The sequence below is a fragment of the Salminus brasiliensis genome, chromosome 13 (genome assembly GCF_030463535.1).
Source record: "Salminus brasiliensis chromosome 13, fSalBra1.hap2, whole genome shotgun sequence".
NCBI classification, from domain to species: Eukaryota; Metazoa; Chordata; class Actinopteri; order Characiformes; family Bryconidae; genus Salminus; species Salminus brasiliensis.
Window position 1 is genome coordinate 38,273,009 of NC_132890.1, and position 16,691 is coordinate 38,289,699.

Here is a 16,691-nt window from a genome sequence, read left to right on the forward strand (position 1 = left end):
GACTGATAATGGCTGGCTTGTATAAACCATGCCAAACTCGCATAACACACCCTAAGCTCTGGCTCTGTGAGCCTGTTTGTGCAATAGGCAGCACTGTTGTGAAGGGTTTTGGTGTGGATAGAGGTGAAAGAAGCCACTCCTTAGTCGGGAGTGCAGAAAGCACTGAACATACAAAGTCTGATTTACTTGTTTCCGTGTTAAAGGAAAAAATTCATCACTTATTTTTCCATGTCCGCATAACTCCATGCCATCAGTGCAATTTTTAAATCAACAGTCCAGCAGGGTGATTTTGGTGTGAAATGGTTAATTGTGGAGAAACGCACCAGCCCACTCCCAGTAGTGGTGATGTCGCCAGTGCTCACTGTGTATTTTATTGACTAATTAAAATGGCCTGTGAAATTAATTATACATAGGACCAGTGTTCAGTATTAGGGATGTGCTGCCCAGTGAATTGGTCAGTGGTTCGTTTTATAAAAACAGCCAGTGTTTTTATCCTGAAGCTCAGACAGCGAGGGCTAACCGAACATGTGAAACACCCCAGCACAGCTCCTGCAGCTTCTATTAGCCGAACTTAAAACCCACAGTCATTCAGTAGTGAGTGTGTTTACTGACGCAGCAGTGCTGCTGGAGTGCTTAAACACCTCCACGTCACTGCTGGACTCAGATAGCCCACCAACCAGAAATAAGCTGCCAACAGTGTCCTGTGGGCAGCGTCCTGTGGGCAGTGATGAAGGACTAGAGAATGACCAACACAAACTGTGCATCATCAGATCAGAACTTCAGTCTCTGACTTTTCCCTGAGCAGAGAGGAACAGAGGGACACAGTCTGGAGTTACAGAAACTGCAGAGGGCTCCTGTATGGTCAGTGTAGAAACCAGGAGGTGGTTTTAATGAAGTGGCTGGTCGGTGTGGTCATTCCAAACTGTTTTTTTCGCTGTGCAGCACTGCAGGTATCACTCTGCCATGAAGATAACAGCCCAGAGCCTGTGTGCTCATTTCTCAGGCCTCAGGCAGCACACTCGGAGCCCTCTGTGGGGAGCGTTACACAGGCAGGAGACTCTTCTGCTGGCCGGCTCCTTTCACCACCCCTGTGAACAGCTCTGAGCCTCTGAGCTGGCCGGATCATCTGGAACAGAGTGTTACACATCAAACACACCCTGACTGACCTCCCTCACGTCCTCGAGCCCGTGTTTGAGACGTGTCTTACTAACCCAGTCGCGAGAAACTGGACGGATCCCCCTCACTGAGTCTTACTGACTTTCTCCATTTGGGCTCCTTTCACTCATCATCTGTCTCCACCCTGTTCCACCCACCACCCAGGCATGCCCAGAAGTCTCACCTTAAAAAAAACTCAGCTGTGCAGGACTAGCCCTAAAGTGTGTGTCAGTCCCTGAAGTGAGAGAGAGAGAGAGCTAGAGAGAGAGAGAGAGAGAGAGAGGAGGCAGGGAGGGAAAGGCAGTGAGAGGAGAGTTGCAGTGCTGTGAGCGTTTGCAGCTTGAGGGACACACCGGGAGCTCGTGCAGAAGCTGGTCTGAGGAAGGCAGAGGGCTTTCTCTTTTTTTCCTCCAGTGCAGCGGTGCAGCCTTATATGTACAAATTGCTTCTGGGGGTCAAGCTTCAAGTATCAACAAGTGGGACAGAGCTGAGCTCCTGCAGAAGGTTTCTATTCTTGCTGCTCAAAAGCTGCTGATGTTTGGGTGTGTGTGAGGTGACCGCTCTCACACCAGGTAAGAACATCATTACTGCCCTGCTGATGCTCTTTTCTCTCTGAAGGTCCACCCTGTCCTTACAGATCTAGCAGCGCTGTAGTATTTCTGGCTTCTCCACCACTTTCTCTACAGCTCCTCCACTCTGGAGGTCCTTCTTATGCAACACTGTAACAGTTGATGAAAGTCACGAGAGACAGCTGGAGACCAAAGAAGGACAAAATGGTCACAAGCTGCCTGCATTGAGAGCAGGGAGCATAATCACAAGGCGGCCGTTGTAGTCTGTGTGGATAGGCAAAGCCATGTTGCTCTTTCCTCTAGTCTCACACACACACACACACACACACACACACTCTGTGGCTCCACACAGGCTTGGGGATCTGTACTGTGCACAGGGCTCATTTCTTCCACCATGACTGGCTGTGTTGCAACTGTGATGAATGATGCCACAAGGCATTTTCCAGCTCCTGCGCAACTCGTTAGTCTTACTTGAAAACGGCAGATTCCACTGATCTGCCTGATCTGAGCCGTCCGTATGCAAAGTCCTCGTTCAGAGGCCTCTTTTCTCATGTGGAGGCATTTGTCTAAAATGTCTGCTTCACTAAACGAAAAAGTTTGAAGTGTTTTGAAGAGAAAATCTGTTCTTAACAAACAGTGAAAATAAACCTTCCTATATAAAAGTACAGGAGTCTATCAGGTCTGTGTCAGACTGTTAGAGAGACCAGCAGCAGAATTTACATGAAGCATTATCAGAGTGTCTGCAGATATCAGCAGAACCAGTTAATGCTATGTAAATAATTTGAAATGCTACAAGATATCCATTTGAAGATACATGCATATATATATATATATACAAAAAATGTTAAATGAAGGCAGTAGTGGCGTACATTAATTCACCACAATAGAGTGTAATACTAATCTAAGCTGATAACTGATCTTCATTCTTACAGTGAATCCTTCAGTAAAGACTGCCTGAACTAACCTCAGTCTAAACCTAAAATATAATACTAAGTCTGGTTAAATCAGTTCTTCTTATCGACACAGTTTATAACAGAAGTGTGATCTTTTGTTGAAATTACTCCAAACATACGTTCAGTACTGAGATCCTGCTGTGTTTCCTCTCTTTCAGCAGCTTTAGGAAATTTGTAAACTGTCTGTAATATTTTATTAATCAACATTTCTTCGTTCAGCTTTAGTGAGATATTCGTCTTACATCAAACATAAACAGCATGCTGGAAAAGCTGGACAGAGTCGTGTTTTTAAAAGGAACACTGTCACTTTTTTTAGCTCCTACAGTGAGAGAGAGAGAGAGAGAGAGAGAGAGAGTGAGAGAGAGGGAGATACAGAAAGGGTTACAGACTTTCTTATTTCCCCCAAATTATTCCCTTTTTCTCCAAATCTGGTTCTGCCCATTAACCCAGCCGTTCGTAGCTCCTCCTAACACCAGCAGTGCTCCCGACATTAGGAGTCCTCCTCCGATACATGTAACGTCAGCCACCGCCCTTTTTCTAACTGCCGCCAAGGTGGCACTGCCGGGCAGCCGACACGTTTGGAGGACAGCAGCGGGTGTCCAGCTCCAGCACACCAGCTAACAGATGCCTGTGCTGGCCAACATCGCTTTAAGAGTGATGATGGGAGAGAGCACGGCCAACTGTGCTCTCTCTGACTCCGGCTGCTGATGGCAAAGCGGCCTGGCTCAGGATTTGAACTCGTGACCCCCGGAGCTGTAGTGGCAAGGCATTAGACTGCTGAGCCACTCAGAGCCCCGCTTACAGCCTTTCTACAAAGAAAGTTCTAACCCAGTGGGAGAGTGATCCTGGTGCAGTTCTCCTCCCAGCGTGAGGAATAGTGTGTACAGTAGATCACTGTCTAGCTGGAGTGCTCTGGCCATTGTTTACCCATTCCACGTTCCACCGCAGAGCAGTACTGGAAAACACATCTCACTCTTTTCAATATACGGAAATGAGCTACGTATGAGGTTTGAGTGTGTGTGTGTATGCGTGTGTGTGTGTGTGTGTGTGGTGTGTGTGTGTGTTTCCAAACTGAACAGCAACATTTTCCAGGCAAGCACAGACAATGCTCTCTGCTTTAGCACTGGGCTAGAGGATAGTTCATATCCAGGGGGAAATGATTATGGGAGCGTCATCATTTAACCCCAGATGTACTGAAGGACAGAGACGCCTGCCTTCGCACGAGTTCAGAAGCACAGTTCTGTACTTTTTCAGTACTGTACTGTAATTTGGCAAATGATCCAGTACACTACCTTAAACTTTAAACTTAAATAAGCTTGAAAATAATAAAAAACTGCAATCCGGTGAAAAACTGGCTCCAGTTTCCCAGACTACAACAATTTCTACAACAATGGTGATTCACCATCGTCACAGCATTTCTTCACTGCACGTTTCTTTACTAAAAAACATATAAAACTGTACTGTACAAATTCTGTCCCACATGTTTAGTTAGGGAACATAGTTGTACTGTATTCTTTTGCAGTTGTTGTTATTATTATTGTTATTATTGGTGCTGTTATTGTTGGTGCTGTAATTATTATTGTTATTATTGGTGCTGTTATTGTTTACTTGCGTTGTCTCCATACAGACTGGCATTTATTTTGTCTATTTGAAAAAGTTTCAATCTAAAGAAGATTTCTCTGAGTAGAGGTGGATGTAGTTTACTGTTAAAGCTCATTACGAGCCTCTGGAGACAGATCACTTTGCTCGTACCTTAGGGGACAAAAACGTAACTGAGCAGTGTCCTGACAGCGTATGATGTAGCACCTCCTGTAAACACCCAGCTGACATTCTCTGAACATTAGAGACGTTCTATTTTTGTCTCTTAAATAATGCTGTGTGCAGAGTGTGTGCGGAGGTCGTCCTGGGAAATGAATGGATGTCCACTATTCAGAGCATGTTTCAGTAACTGCACTGAGGAGAGAGAGACTGTGCTAGCTCTGTCTGTTTATGCAGTAATGTAGAACAGGAGGGCCCGGTGAGAGGACTAGCGGTAACACTGTCTGTGAGACCCTACAAAATAACACAACGTCTAAAGCCATTTAGTAAATGTGCAAACAGCCTCATCATAAAAACACCAGCACTGTGACAAGCCCACTCTTTTCTTCTCTACAGACGAGTAACAGACTGAGAAGATCTGCCCTGAAGGGAGAAAAAAAGACTGTAAGGCCGAGTTGCTCAACATACAGTCTTCTTTTATACGAAAGCTGGGAGGCAGACCTACGTGAGCAACTTTGGTAAATACAGGAAAAAGAGACAAGCCTACATCGCCCTCTCTGAGGAAGCAGAAACACATCGAGCCAGGGTTCAAAACAGACCCATAAATTACAGGAGAGAAGCAGACCACCTGAGTCTCGGCACAATGTCTCGCTGGGGGCGGAAAAATGTCAAGAAGGCCCCTGAGGTGATCAGGACGGTCACGGAGGGCCTGAAGTCACTCTATCGAAAGAAGCTTCTGCCCATTGAGGAGTACTACGGCTTCCAGGACTTCCACTCCCCAAGTCTGGAGGAAGCTGACTTTGACAACAAACCTATGGTGCTAGTGGTTGGTCAGTACTCCACAGGAAAGACCACCTTCATCAAGTAAGGCCTGTATTTGTTCTGGAAAGATAACGCTAGCTATTCTGAATGTGTTGGATTTTTGACTGTAAATATAGCATTAGCACCACCTACTAATACTAATAGTCAGTAGGTCCCCCTTGTGCCGCCCTAACAGCTCTGGTTTGTCGAGGCACGGACTCCACAGGAAGGAGGGTGTCCTGCTGTGGTATCTGGCGCCAACACTAACGCTAGCAACAGATCCCTTAAGTCCTGTCAGTTGTGAGGTGGGCGGGGCCTCCGTTAGCATCAGTGATCCTTAGGTTGTCCTTCCTTGGAGCTTTTTTTGTAGGTACTGACCATTGCATACCAGGAACACCCCACAAGACCTGCCTTATGTTTTGGAGATGTTCTGACCCAGTGTACTTCAGCTGTTATGTGGTGCTAATGTTATGGCTGATGTGTGTATATCCTGTGTTGTGACCCTTAACCCTTACTTTGCCTGTTTTCTCAGGTACCTGCTGGAGCAGGATGTGCCTGGAAGCCGCATAGGACCAGAGCCTACTACAGATTGCTTTACTGCGATCATGCATGGTGAAGTGGAAGGGCTGATCCCAGGAAATGCTCTCATAGTGGACCCCAACAAGCCCTTCCGCAAGCTCAACCCCTTCGGAAACACCTTCCTCAACAGGTACAGAATTCATAATGTTCAATATTAGGGATTATTATAGAATTCATGGTCTTTTTTTTAGCTGTGCTGAAGTACATTATATGGACAAAAGTATTGGGACACCTGCTCATTCACTCTTTCTTCCAAAAGCAAGGGTATTAAAACTGTCTCTACTGTCCTGGGAAGGACAATACTAGATTTTGGAGGAGCATTGCTGTGAGCACTTGCTTGCATTCAGCAACAATAGTGAGAATGAGGCTAGAATGTTGGATGATCACCACCCCACCTCATCCCCATCATTCTAGAGAACACAGTTCCACTGCTCCACAGCTCAGTGCATTCACCAGAAGGGGTGTCCACCTGCATAGATAGCACCTGTAGTCCTATCATTAAAATTTTACCCATGTTTATGTATCTGCCTCTGCAAATACGTGAAGATTTAAGACACCTGTACTGAACCGATTGAGTTTACATGTGAAGATCTTCATGAACAGTGTCTTGAGATGTGCTACATGTGTTAAATACAAGATATCTGTATTAGGCCAGAATTCCCATGTCAGGAAGTAGAGGATTAGTGTAGTAGTGGTTAAAAAAATAGGTTGTAAGATTTAAAGGAGAAGCACCATTAGATAGATATACCGGGACACCCCCAGGATGAGGTAAGTGCAATACAGGAGGAACCCGATACGGCCTGTGTCGGCTGAAGTGTGTTTGTGTGAGGCGAGTGGGGTGAGGAGTCAGAGAGAGAAAAAACAGTGCGTCATTTTTCACTCTATGGAATTTCAAGTGTCCGTGCCAAAGTTCTGAGGGAGGAGGGACTCTCCTTGTTTGTGGAAAAATGGAGAAGGGGAGAGATATCACATGAGGTGAGAGCCTGTGCAGAACAGAACAAGCTGGATGCATGGCTTTAGGAAGGATCTGAGCCATAGTGTCTGATCCATAGGGAGGAGGGCACGATGAAGTCAAGTCTGAAAGCTCTCATGGAAAAAAAGGTTGTTTACCCTGTTCTGAGCCCCAACTTAATAGCAGTAATTTGCTGGAGAGTGAAGTCTCTACTGAGGTCTGCACTGAAGAGACTATCTGAAGAACCCTGAACTGTAGCAACCTCCAAAACGAGGAGCTTCTGTGAGCTTCAGCTCACTGCTAATGTTTAAGGTTCCATCATCACTTCATGCAGTGTAGTTGTCTAATGCTTCTGGGGTGGCACGACCCACTGATAGTAATCTCCTGGAATCAGGGTCTTTCCTGTTCTCTGAGGGCGTGTTTTTTGAGTGTGTTTTGAGAACGTTGCTTCTGTGACTTCCTGCTATGGGAATTGTTTGACTCGTTATACCCATTTACTGCAGGAAGTAGCTGTGTTGTTCTAAGCGTCTGATCATTAGAGGGCCATATTGTTTAATTCTGGCAGCGCTAGTCATTTTCCTTCAGGAAGCCCCTGCGCTTTTGGAAGCACCACTTCTACACAATAGAGCTGGGAGGGGTGCAGCCCACGGTCTGCACATTAGATCACCTCACACAGTTGTGATACAGGAGCGCTGGAAACTTCTGCGTAGTTCAGATTCTTTCCAAAGTTCTCCAGAGTGCAACTGTTCTGGCGGCTTTCTTAAACTGCTGCTTCTCCTGCAGTTAAAGTCCACGGTTAAGGGCCACGCCAGCAATTTCTCCAAATTTCTGCATAATGTAGTCACTGAGATCCGGTAATCCCGTCGTGGTTTGATGTGAAATGGTTAATTGTAGAGAAATGTAATGACTCAGATTTCTTTGCAGTGGTGGTGTGCAGTGTTAGGGGCGGGGTGGAGATGTCTATCTCAATCCCTGTTCATGTGACCTCTTCATATAACCATCAATGCCCCCAACACCAGGAGGGTGAAGACCAGCACGTCTCCTAAGACACATGAAAATGTGAAGCTTGTTTTCGAACAGCAGTGCAATCAGAGGAAAGCCAGGCTCCCCAGCTCCAGTCTAACAGCTAACCTGTACTGACCTGCCTCACACTAGGAGTGCTGTAGGAGCCCACCCCTGAGAGAGCAAGGCCAGTTGTGCTCACTCTGACTCCGGCTGCTGATGGCATGCAGCACAACCTGGGATTCGAACTCTGGGATCATAGTGTTGAGCTTTTGTCTATTTATTGAATTTATTAAAATCTGAGACACAGTATCATTGTACTACACGACACCCTGCAAGGATTTTAATAATACATTTTAGAGCTTCATCTCAAAACTATCACAAAGCAGCATCTCAGACATGAGGATATCCATGATCACTGCATATGAGCTCTGTCTGCGATGTTGCTTTAAGAGGCCTTCAACTCTTCAGATGTCTGGTTTTACCACTGTGAACGATTCTGACTTGGCAGGTTTCTCTGGACTTCAGCATTTCACCTCCAACCACTTATCAATATGATGTTTATACATTTGCGACTGAAATCTGCAGAAATGTGGAAATTCAGTGAAATTCTCTTTAAGGAAGGAAAGGTGAAGCATCTTAGGACCACTCAGAGGAAAGCTAGTGTTCAGCCAGTCTCTAATATGTGTTCAGTAAGTAGGGTGTAGGATTCAGCACTGTATAATAACGGGTCTCTCTGTATTCTCTTCTTGTTAGATTTCAGTGTGCACAGCTTCCCAACCAGGTTCTGGAGAGCATCAGTATCATCGACACTCCTGGCATCCTGTCTGGAGCCAAGCAGAGAGTGAGCCGAGGTGAGGCCAGCACTAAAGGTGAGGAGAGGGGTGGGGCATCAGGGGACGATGAAGACACTCATCCCGCAATAATTCCACCCATTCTCCTCAGTCACCTGCACCCTGCTAATCCTCTCTCCTGCACGACTACACAGCAAACCACCGCAGCACTTTGTGTGGTTTTGGGCCTTCTGTCATGAGGTGGTATGAGTGGAACAGCACCTACAATAACAGGAAGACAACCGTCGACAATAATAAAATAACAAATAATTTAATGGATTTAATTTAATGGATTCCACAGTGCTTTTGTGTAATATCAGTGTGTGGTGTAGCCAGACAATATTCAGATATCTGAACGGTTCTGTCTGGGTATGTTTCTCGCAGTTCATTTCACATCAGTCCGCCCCGAATGACTTCAGTGACACCTCAAGCATTTAATTATGCAGACCTTATTATAAGTGACAACAGTGAAGCACTAAGTCATCACAGTTAATGTAATTTCATTTGGTGAGCGACTATCAGGTGACCAACTACCTCAGCTGTTCATACCTGTAATCACAGGTGTCATTAAAGCAACACTGTGGAACAGTGGGGTTCCTGCTCCTGGGCTCCCCCTACAGTCAAGACGAGTAAATCCTGCTTTAAGCCACCCCTACAGGACAGACTGTCCACATGCTTTTCTGGACAAGCTGAGAGCTACAGAAGGTAGAGCAGCATGTGGGCTGAGGCAGTAGAGTAATACTACAGGATTTTACACTAATATGACTCTATGGGTTACGCAGCGTTACACAGCAGCTCTGCAGAGCGCCGTCCTGCTCGCTTCACCAGAGCTCCATAGTGCAGTTAGCAGAGCTCCGAGCCCGGAGTAGCAACGCTAGAGACGTTGTTCTCCCTGATACAGCCAGTGGAGTGTCAGCATGATTCAGCTTATTCAGAGTTTTGCTTTAACAGAATTTTGTCATTTCGTCAAGTACAGTGTTTTGTCTTTGACCACCTCTTCAGTTTAGGTGAATTCCATAAAATCTGTGTTTAGAAAAACAACATGAGTAGAAAAATACTGCCTCTGGACGCTTGTCTCACTCTTTCACTCATTGTCTAACATCACTGATTTTCTGCATGATCCTAGACAGTGTATCCTAATAAATTAGCAGAGTAATTACCCTGTATATTGTATATATTCTAGATAGGTCTTAAGACAGATCTAAAAAAGACTCCAGTAATGACCTTTCTCAAATCGCTACGAATAAATGCACAGCAGATGTACTGCAGAGTAAAACCCGTAACCAGATTCTTCAAAACCTCAAACAATTCCAGCTATTCAGATCTGCATCTGTTCAGCTATTCAGATCTGCTTTGTGTTACATATTTTGATCTGAAAACAGCTGCATTACATCTGACACACAGGGTGGAGGAGTGACGCATCACAGTGTGACAGTTAGGGAGAGGGAACGAAGGAATGTAGCAGGTAGGGCTGGACAGAGGTGGAGTGAGCAATGATACAGCTGTATGCAAAATAAAGAGCATCCTACTAAGATCAGAGCGTGTAAATGATTATTGCATCTCAGAGTGTTTGTATTCCCTGCAGAACGCGTCTAATCCTGGGATATTCTTGGGCATCTTTCTGCAGAGCAAGTTTCAAATCTGCCACAGACTTTGTGGTGTTCAGTTTCTGTCTCACATTTGCTGGATATTATTGGAATTTGCTGAAATTTAGAGGAATCAATTGTTCTGTGAGCCTGTGCAGAGTGTTCTGTGCCACTGGCTGCCACACAACCCCATCGCATAATAGATCAGCTGGAGAGCGGTTCTTTTTCTCAAATACTGCTAATATGTCCATTTATCATAACCAGACCACAGCATGTGTTTTGAAGATGCCTCTGGCGTATTTATGTGTCGTTTTGCATACTTTTGTGATGAGGTCACAGATAAGCTTTACCTCTGTGGGCTCTGTAGATATGTAGATAACTGTGTGTGAGCAAAGCCGCACAGTAGAACAGTGCACTATCACTCCTCTGTCAGGTAAACCTTCCTGCTGGTCTTTGCTATTATATGGGGTTTTTGCTTTGCCTTTCTGGCCAGCATATGAGCAGCCAATATTAATGAGTTAGAATCTTTAAAACTAGTAGGATGTCCAAACTTTTGCACATTTCAGCACTTTTTCAGATGTTACGAGCAGCACTTATTACGTAATCAGTCATACAAAGTTAATCAAATATAAAATAAGGATGCAGCACTATATGCAGAATGTTGTTGAAAAAATTTTAACTAAATACACTATATGGACAAAAGTATTGGGACACCTGATCATTCATTGTTTTTTCTGACATCAAGGGTATTAAGAGTTGATCCTGCTTTTGTAGGAGTAACTGTCTGTACTGTCCAGAAAAGAAGCATTGCTGCAAGGATTTGATTGCATTCAGCAACAAGAGCATTAGTGAGGTCAGGATGTTGGGTGATGATCACCACCCCACCTCATCATCCCATCATCTCCCCAACTCATCCCATAAGTACCGGATGGAGCTCCACTATCATTCCAGAGAACACAGTTCTTCCACTGCTCCACAGCTCCTCAATACTGGGGGGCTTTATACCCCTCTAGCCCACGCCTGGCATTATTAGGCAGCATGGAGCCAATAGGGTCATGATGTTGATCTGCTCCAGATAGTCCTATTCTATTGGCAGTACTTCTTCTCTACAGGGACTAGACAAGCTGTGTGTGTGCATTTGCACATCTGTGTCAGCAATGGCTATCGTAAAGTAGCCAAATGCATTCATTACAAGGGGTGTCCACAAACATTTGGACATATACTGTATGTGATTTGGCCAGGGGTTCCCAAACATTTGAACACAGCGGTAGATACTAGTTCGTAGTGTAGTGTGGTTTACAGTAAGGTGTCTCCCAACCTATAAATGATCTGGACACAATCTGGCAGAGCCTTCACTCACTGCAGTTCTCTTTTTCCTCCTGCAACCCTCTTCTGATAGGCTACGACTTCCCGGCCGTCCTGCGTTGGTTTGCTGAACGTGTGGACAGGATCATTCTCCTGTTTGATGCTCACAAGCTGGAGATTTCTGATGAGTTTTCGGAGGCCATAGGTGCTCTGAGGGGCAATGAGGACAAACTGCGTGTGGTGCTCAACAAGGCCGACATGGTTGGAACGCAGCAGCTGATGCGTGTGTATGGCGCACTCATGTGGTCTCTGGGGAAGGTTTTTGGCACCCCCGAGGTTCTGAGGGTGTACATCGGATCGTTCTGGTCCGAGCCCCTCATGGTTCCAGATAACAGAAAGCTGTTTGAGCTGGAAGAGGAAGACCTCTTTGCAGACATTCAGAACCTACCACGCAACGCAGCTCTCCGCAAGCTGAATGACCTGGTGAAAAGAGCTCGTCTTGTGAGGGTAAGCTCTTTTGAGTCACAGTATGATTGACACACATGATTTTTGATTGCTGTAGTGTTTAAAACTAAGCCAAAACATTAACACCACCTGCCTAATATTGAGTAGATCCCCCTTGTGACGCCACAACAGATCTGACCACTGGAGGCATGGACTTATCAAGACCTCTGCATTCTCAGATTCTTATGCTTGTCCATTTGTCCTGCTTCTACACCTTCATCACCATCACTGTTTACTTGCTGCCCAATAGATCCAGTGTTTTAACCTCACCTATCAGTGGTGCTAATGTTATGGCTGATTGGTGTAAAAACTGAGATTTACTTCTGACATTTTGAGGTTTTATGTTAAGCATGTTAACGACACTATTATAGTTACTGTGAGGGGCAGTTACTGGGCTTTTCAGGCTGGTGTATGTAAGTGAGCTATTCTGATTGGCTGCACTGTTGTGAACATCATTTAAAAAGCAGCCTGGGCTGAAACACTAGAGCAGAACTGTGACCATCCACTTTTTCAGCAACTCTGGTTCTAGATATTTCAAAATCATAACTGGTTCTCAGCGCTACACTCACCTAATGTTGCTCTACTTTTCTTTAAAGTCTGTGGACAAGACTTTTACTGCAGTTCTAATGCAGACGTGTGTTTATCATGTACATACTGTCCTCTGCAGGGGGTTAGATTATGCAGTGCGGCATGCTGTCAGATCTGTGTGACGTTCACACTGTTAGCTCATATCGGACTGCAGAAACTGATGCCTAGACAAATCTGCCTTTCTGGCCCCAAAGCACACAGTGGAAATTTCCAGGTTAACAGCGACGTCTGATGAGGAATAGGGAAAGACCCTTGCTAAAATATTCTGGCTTAAAATCAAATTCCATATCCCCGATTATAAATGGGATTTTTCATGTCCAAGCCAAACATTTCACAGCCTGCTTTCTTCACAGGTCCATGCTCACATCATCAGTTATCTGAAGCAGGAGATGCCATCTGTCTTCAGGAAGGACAACAAAAAGAAGAACCTGATCTACCAGCTGCCCGTCATCTTCTCCAAGATCCAGCTGCAACATCACATTTCCCCTGGAGATTTCCCTGACTGCGCCAAGATGCAGGTCGGTGCAAGCTGAAAGCCTTTAGTGCTGCTCTTACAAACAGACACTAAGCCGAAATGTGCTGATCCTCCATCTGTAGCGCTAACACACTAACACACACTTAAACACTTAACTCTTAAACTCAAATTTAGCTGTGTAGCTTTATATAACTGTTGTCACAAAGCAGTTTTACACAATCAGTAATTAGTAAAAGACAAAAAAATCAATAACATAAAAAAACCTAAGACCCGCAGTGAGCAGCCAAACACCACCATGCAGGAGAACCTCCCTCAGAGCTGGAGAAAGAAACTTTGGGAGGAACCAAGACTCACAGGGAGGACCCGACCCATCCTTCTCTGATCAGAACTGATTATAGATTATTGATTAAGGTCACCAAACCACCTAAACTACTGAACTGCTCAGGTGTGCAGCATATTTATAATCATTTACATTTGCAACATCTTATCCAGAGCGACGTACAAGGTCACTCGTGTTACAGAGGTGGGCCAATGCAGTGTTAGGAGTTTTGCCTAAGGATTCCTATTGGTGTAGCGCAGCATAGTCACCCAGACTGGGAATCGAACCCTGGTCTCCCGCATGGTGTAATAGCTCATGGCAGCTAGTGATTTCATCTGTTGCGCCACACCAACCACCTCATAATATAATAATCATGGTGTAGTATAACTGAATATAGTCATGGCAGCGATGGTCAGAGTAATGGGTTTTTTGTGTTTGCTGATGAGTTCTGTCAGAAATGTGGGTGCAGATACAGGGTTGTGCAATTAACCGGACACCCATGGCTGATAGCGTGAGCACAACAATTCATAAAAGTAATATACAGTGACTATTTATAGGATCAGGACGCAGGAGACATAATGTAAACAATCAACGTCTACCATTGAGGAATACGTTTATTACCCTACCTCTCCGCCACTGAAGGGGACAGATGATGAAGATGTCTCTTTTTCAGAGCTTTTGCATCAAACATTGATGATCTGATGTCTACCAACCTAAAAACTGCAAAATAACACAACTTTGTCAGTATTTTTGAGAGCTGCCAGGTCAGAAATTAGGCCATTCAATATACAGTACAGATTTGGGTTTGCTTCCCTTGTCACAGCCATCTCAATATAATTATACATCCTCCATCTAAGTAGCTCCACCCACTAGCCTAGAGTCTTAAAGGCAGTCAGGTTGCTTTCTTTATTATTAGACTGCAGAAAATAACAAACTGCATCAGGAGTGTGTACTGGTCCTAGCTAGAGCAGGTACTACATTTGAAAACAGACATTTGGGGATGGTATATTAAAGAAGAAATGGGGTTTCATTTGTTTTCCAGTGTTTCTTATTTCTGATCCTTACTACATTAGAGGAAATGAAATTTCCTGATAGACCTCAAACTACCCAGCCTCCTCTTAGCCCTACCGGCCGAAATGTTCCTTTAAATGTTAAAAAAGTGTTCAAACTTCTGTTGTTGTTTAGGAGCAGCTCGTGGGTCATGACTTCACCAAGTTCAAGCCCCTAAAACCAAACATGATGGCTATGCTGGATGAGCTGCTGTCCTCCGACATCGCCAAGCTGATGCCTCTCCTCAGGCAGGAGGAGCTGGAGGCAGGCGTTCAACCCGGAGTCCAAGGTGGGGCCTTCCTAGGGACCCGTGCCGGGCCCTTTGTGGAAGGCGACCCTTTCGGCGAGAAAGTGGAGGAAGATGGCGAGATCGGCGAGACCGAAGAAGATTGGGTCGTGACTAAAGATAAGCCAAAGTATGACGAGATTTTCTACAACCTAGCCCCCAGCGAAGGCAAGCTGAGTGGACCCAAGGCCAAAGACTGGATGGTCAGCACACGGCTGCCCAACTCTGTGCTGGGCCGGATCTGGAAGCTGTCCGACGTGGACCGGGATGGCATGCTGGATGATGAGGAGTTCGCCCTGGCCAGCCACCTGATTGAGGTGAAGCTCGAGGGCCATGGCCTGCCGCCTGAGTTACCCGCTCGCCTGGTGCCTCCCTCTAAGCGCAGACAGAAAGGATCTGATGCCTAGACAATACGAGCTGCCCATGAGGGGCTACTAGATGGCCTTCTTGTCAGAATGCATATACTGAGAGGAAATGTGACCTAACACACACTGAGACAGACGATCTTCTCAACTCTCCTGTTTTTACTGTCTCCCACTGTCACACTCAATCCTACAGCATTAATCAGCCAAGATCCCAGAGCAGCTCTGAGCAGGTGCAGCCGTTACTCTGGGCAAGTTCACTCTTTGAGTTTTTAAGATTGTCCAATTAACAAGATGTTTACACACACACACACACACACACACACACACACACACACACACACACCTTTGCTCTGTTGGTCATGCCGGCACAGTGCTGGTCTGGAATCTTGATCAGTGAAAGCTTGTGACCGTTTCTACAAGCATGAGAAATGATCAGTTGACAGGAGAGACAGGCCAGCCTTCGTGTCTGAATGCAGGCATGCAGATATGCATTGAGACAGGGAAGATCTGTCTAGGGAGTCTACACTGTTCCACCCCTTCAGAGCTGCAGCTCGCGCCTCACTGCCGCTATGCATCTCCACCTGCTTTCTTCCCCCTGTGTGCCTCTTGCATTATAAAATGTAAATGAGCAAAGGCTCATTCGATTAACAAATAAGAGCTTACAAATGAAGAGCTGGAACATGCACACATGTATACACCAGCCAACTGCAGGAAATCATAGAGGAAATCATTTTAATGTGTTTAAATATAAAAAAGTACTGAATAGCATAATGTGAAATATAGGCAAGTATTTGAAAGGGTGGTTCTTAGGTGTCTGTTTTAAGGTAGTTTGTACCGTTTATGAAATCTTTGTCCTTCCATGCATGACCTCCTGCTCTTTAAAATGAAAAAAATCTCTCTGTACTTTTGTGATTTTTCTTTTTGTTCATTTCTACGTACAGTTTTTTTTTATATCGAACGAGCTCATCACATACTATGAATGAATGTTCCACGTATGTACATTTAGATTCAATGTCGAAGATTTTGATGACGAGGATCTCACTGACTACTACACACAGCTTTAATGTTAACCCTCAGTATAACACCAAATAAAACGTTTTCATCACAAGTGTTTATTAATTACAGACTTCAGACTCCAGAGCCTCTTCTGTTGCTCTGTCCCAGTGGTGGTGTCATCTCTGTTTTCATTTCTTCGTCACACTGGAACAGAATGGCATCGTTTTCACAACAGCAGCACATAAATACATCAATTACACAAGATAATGAATACATGTAAAACCATGTACGGACGCATCGAGTAAACAAATGTCTTTCAAACTGAGAAGAATAGAAGAGCTACTGCAAGCAATTATCAATAACACGATAAGGCGAAAGGGTTCCATACTCGCATTTAAAGAAGGTAAGGAAAATGCAGTGCTGGTTTAGGGGGTGTGGTCATTCTGTGGTTGGGGTTGGGAAAGTATGCTGTTATTTATATATTTATTAGGGGGAGGGAGGAGCAATTCAGTCACTCCAGAATGTGTATTACTCTACATTTGTTTTGTAGTGTTTTGTTTTACGTTTTAATACTAGAATACACACATTTAGTAATAAATATAATAATGTTATTTT

At 44.9% G+C, this 16,691-nt stretch overlaps 1 protein-coding gene across 2 annotated transcripts; it reads left to right on the plus strand.

The window, feature by feature from the left end:
• The first annotated feature begins 1,409 nt into the window (after positions 1-1,409).
• Positions 1,410-16,188, plus strand: ehd2b (EH-domain containing 2b). Of its 2 annotated transcripts, none has more exons than XM_072694655.1 (7): positions 1,410-1,727; positions 4,832-5,299; positions 5,769-5,945; positions 8,526-8,641; positions 11,588-12,000; positions 12,939-13,103; positions 14,565-16,188. In XM_072694655.1, exons 2-7 carry the CDS (start codon positions 5,079-5,081, stop codon positions 15,120-15,122), a joined length of 1,650 nt encoding a protein of 549 aa, XP_072550756.1. In that variant the 5' UTR covers positions 1,410-1,727; positions 4,832-5,078; the 3' UTR covers positions 15,123-16,188. The 2 variants fall into 2 exon arrangements, with proteins under 2 accessions (XP_072550756.1, XP_072550757.1); XM_072694656.1 differs by having other exon boundaries at positions 8,526-8,623.
• The last annotated feature ends 503 nt before the right edge of the window (positions 16,189-16,691 follow it).

What these genes read in the sequence shown, in the direction of transcription:
- ehd2b (XM_072694655.1), top strand. Translation starts at nt 5,079, where the DNA reads ATGTCTCGCTGGGGGCGGAAAAATGTCAAGAAGGCCCCTGAGGTGATC. An exon ending in GGAAAGACCACCTTCATCAA is followed by an intron (nt 5,300 to 5,768) that starts GTAAGGCCTGTA and finishes CTGTTTTCTCAG; the next exon opens with GTACCTGCTGGAGCAGGATG. An exon ending in GGAAACACCTTCCTCAACAG is followed by an intron (nt 5,946 to 8,525) that starts GTACAGAATTCA and finishes TCTTCTTGTTAG; the next exon opens with ATTTCAGTGTGCACAGCTTC.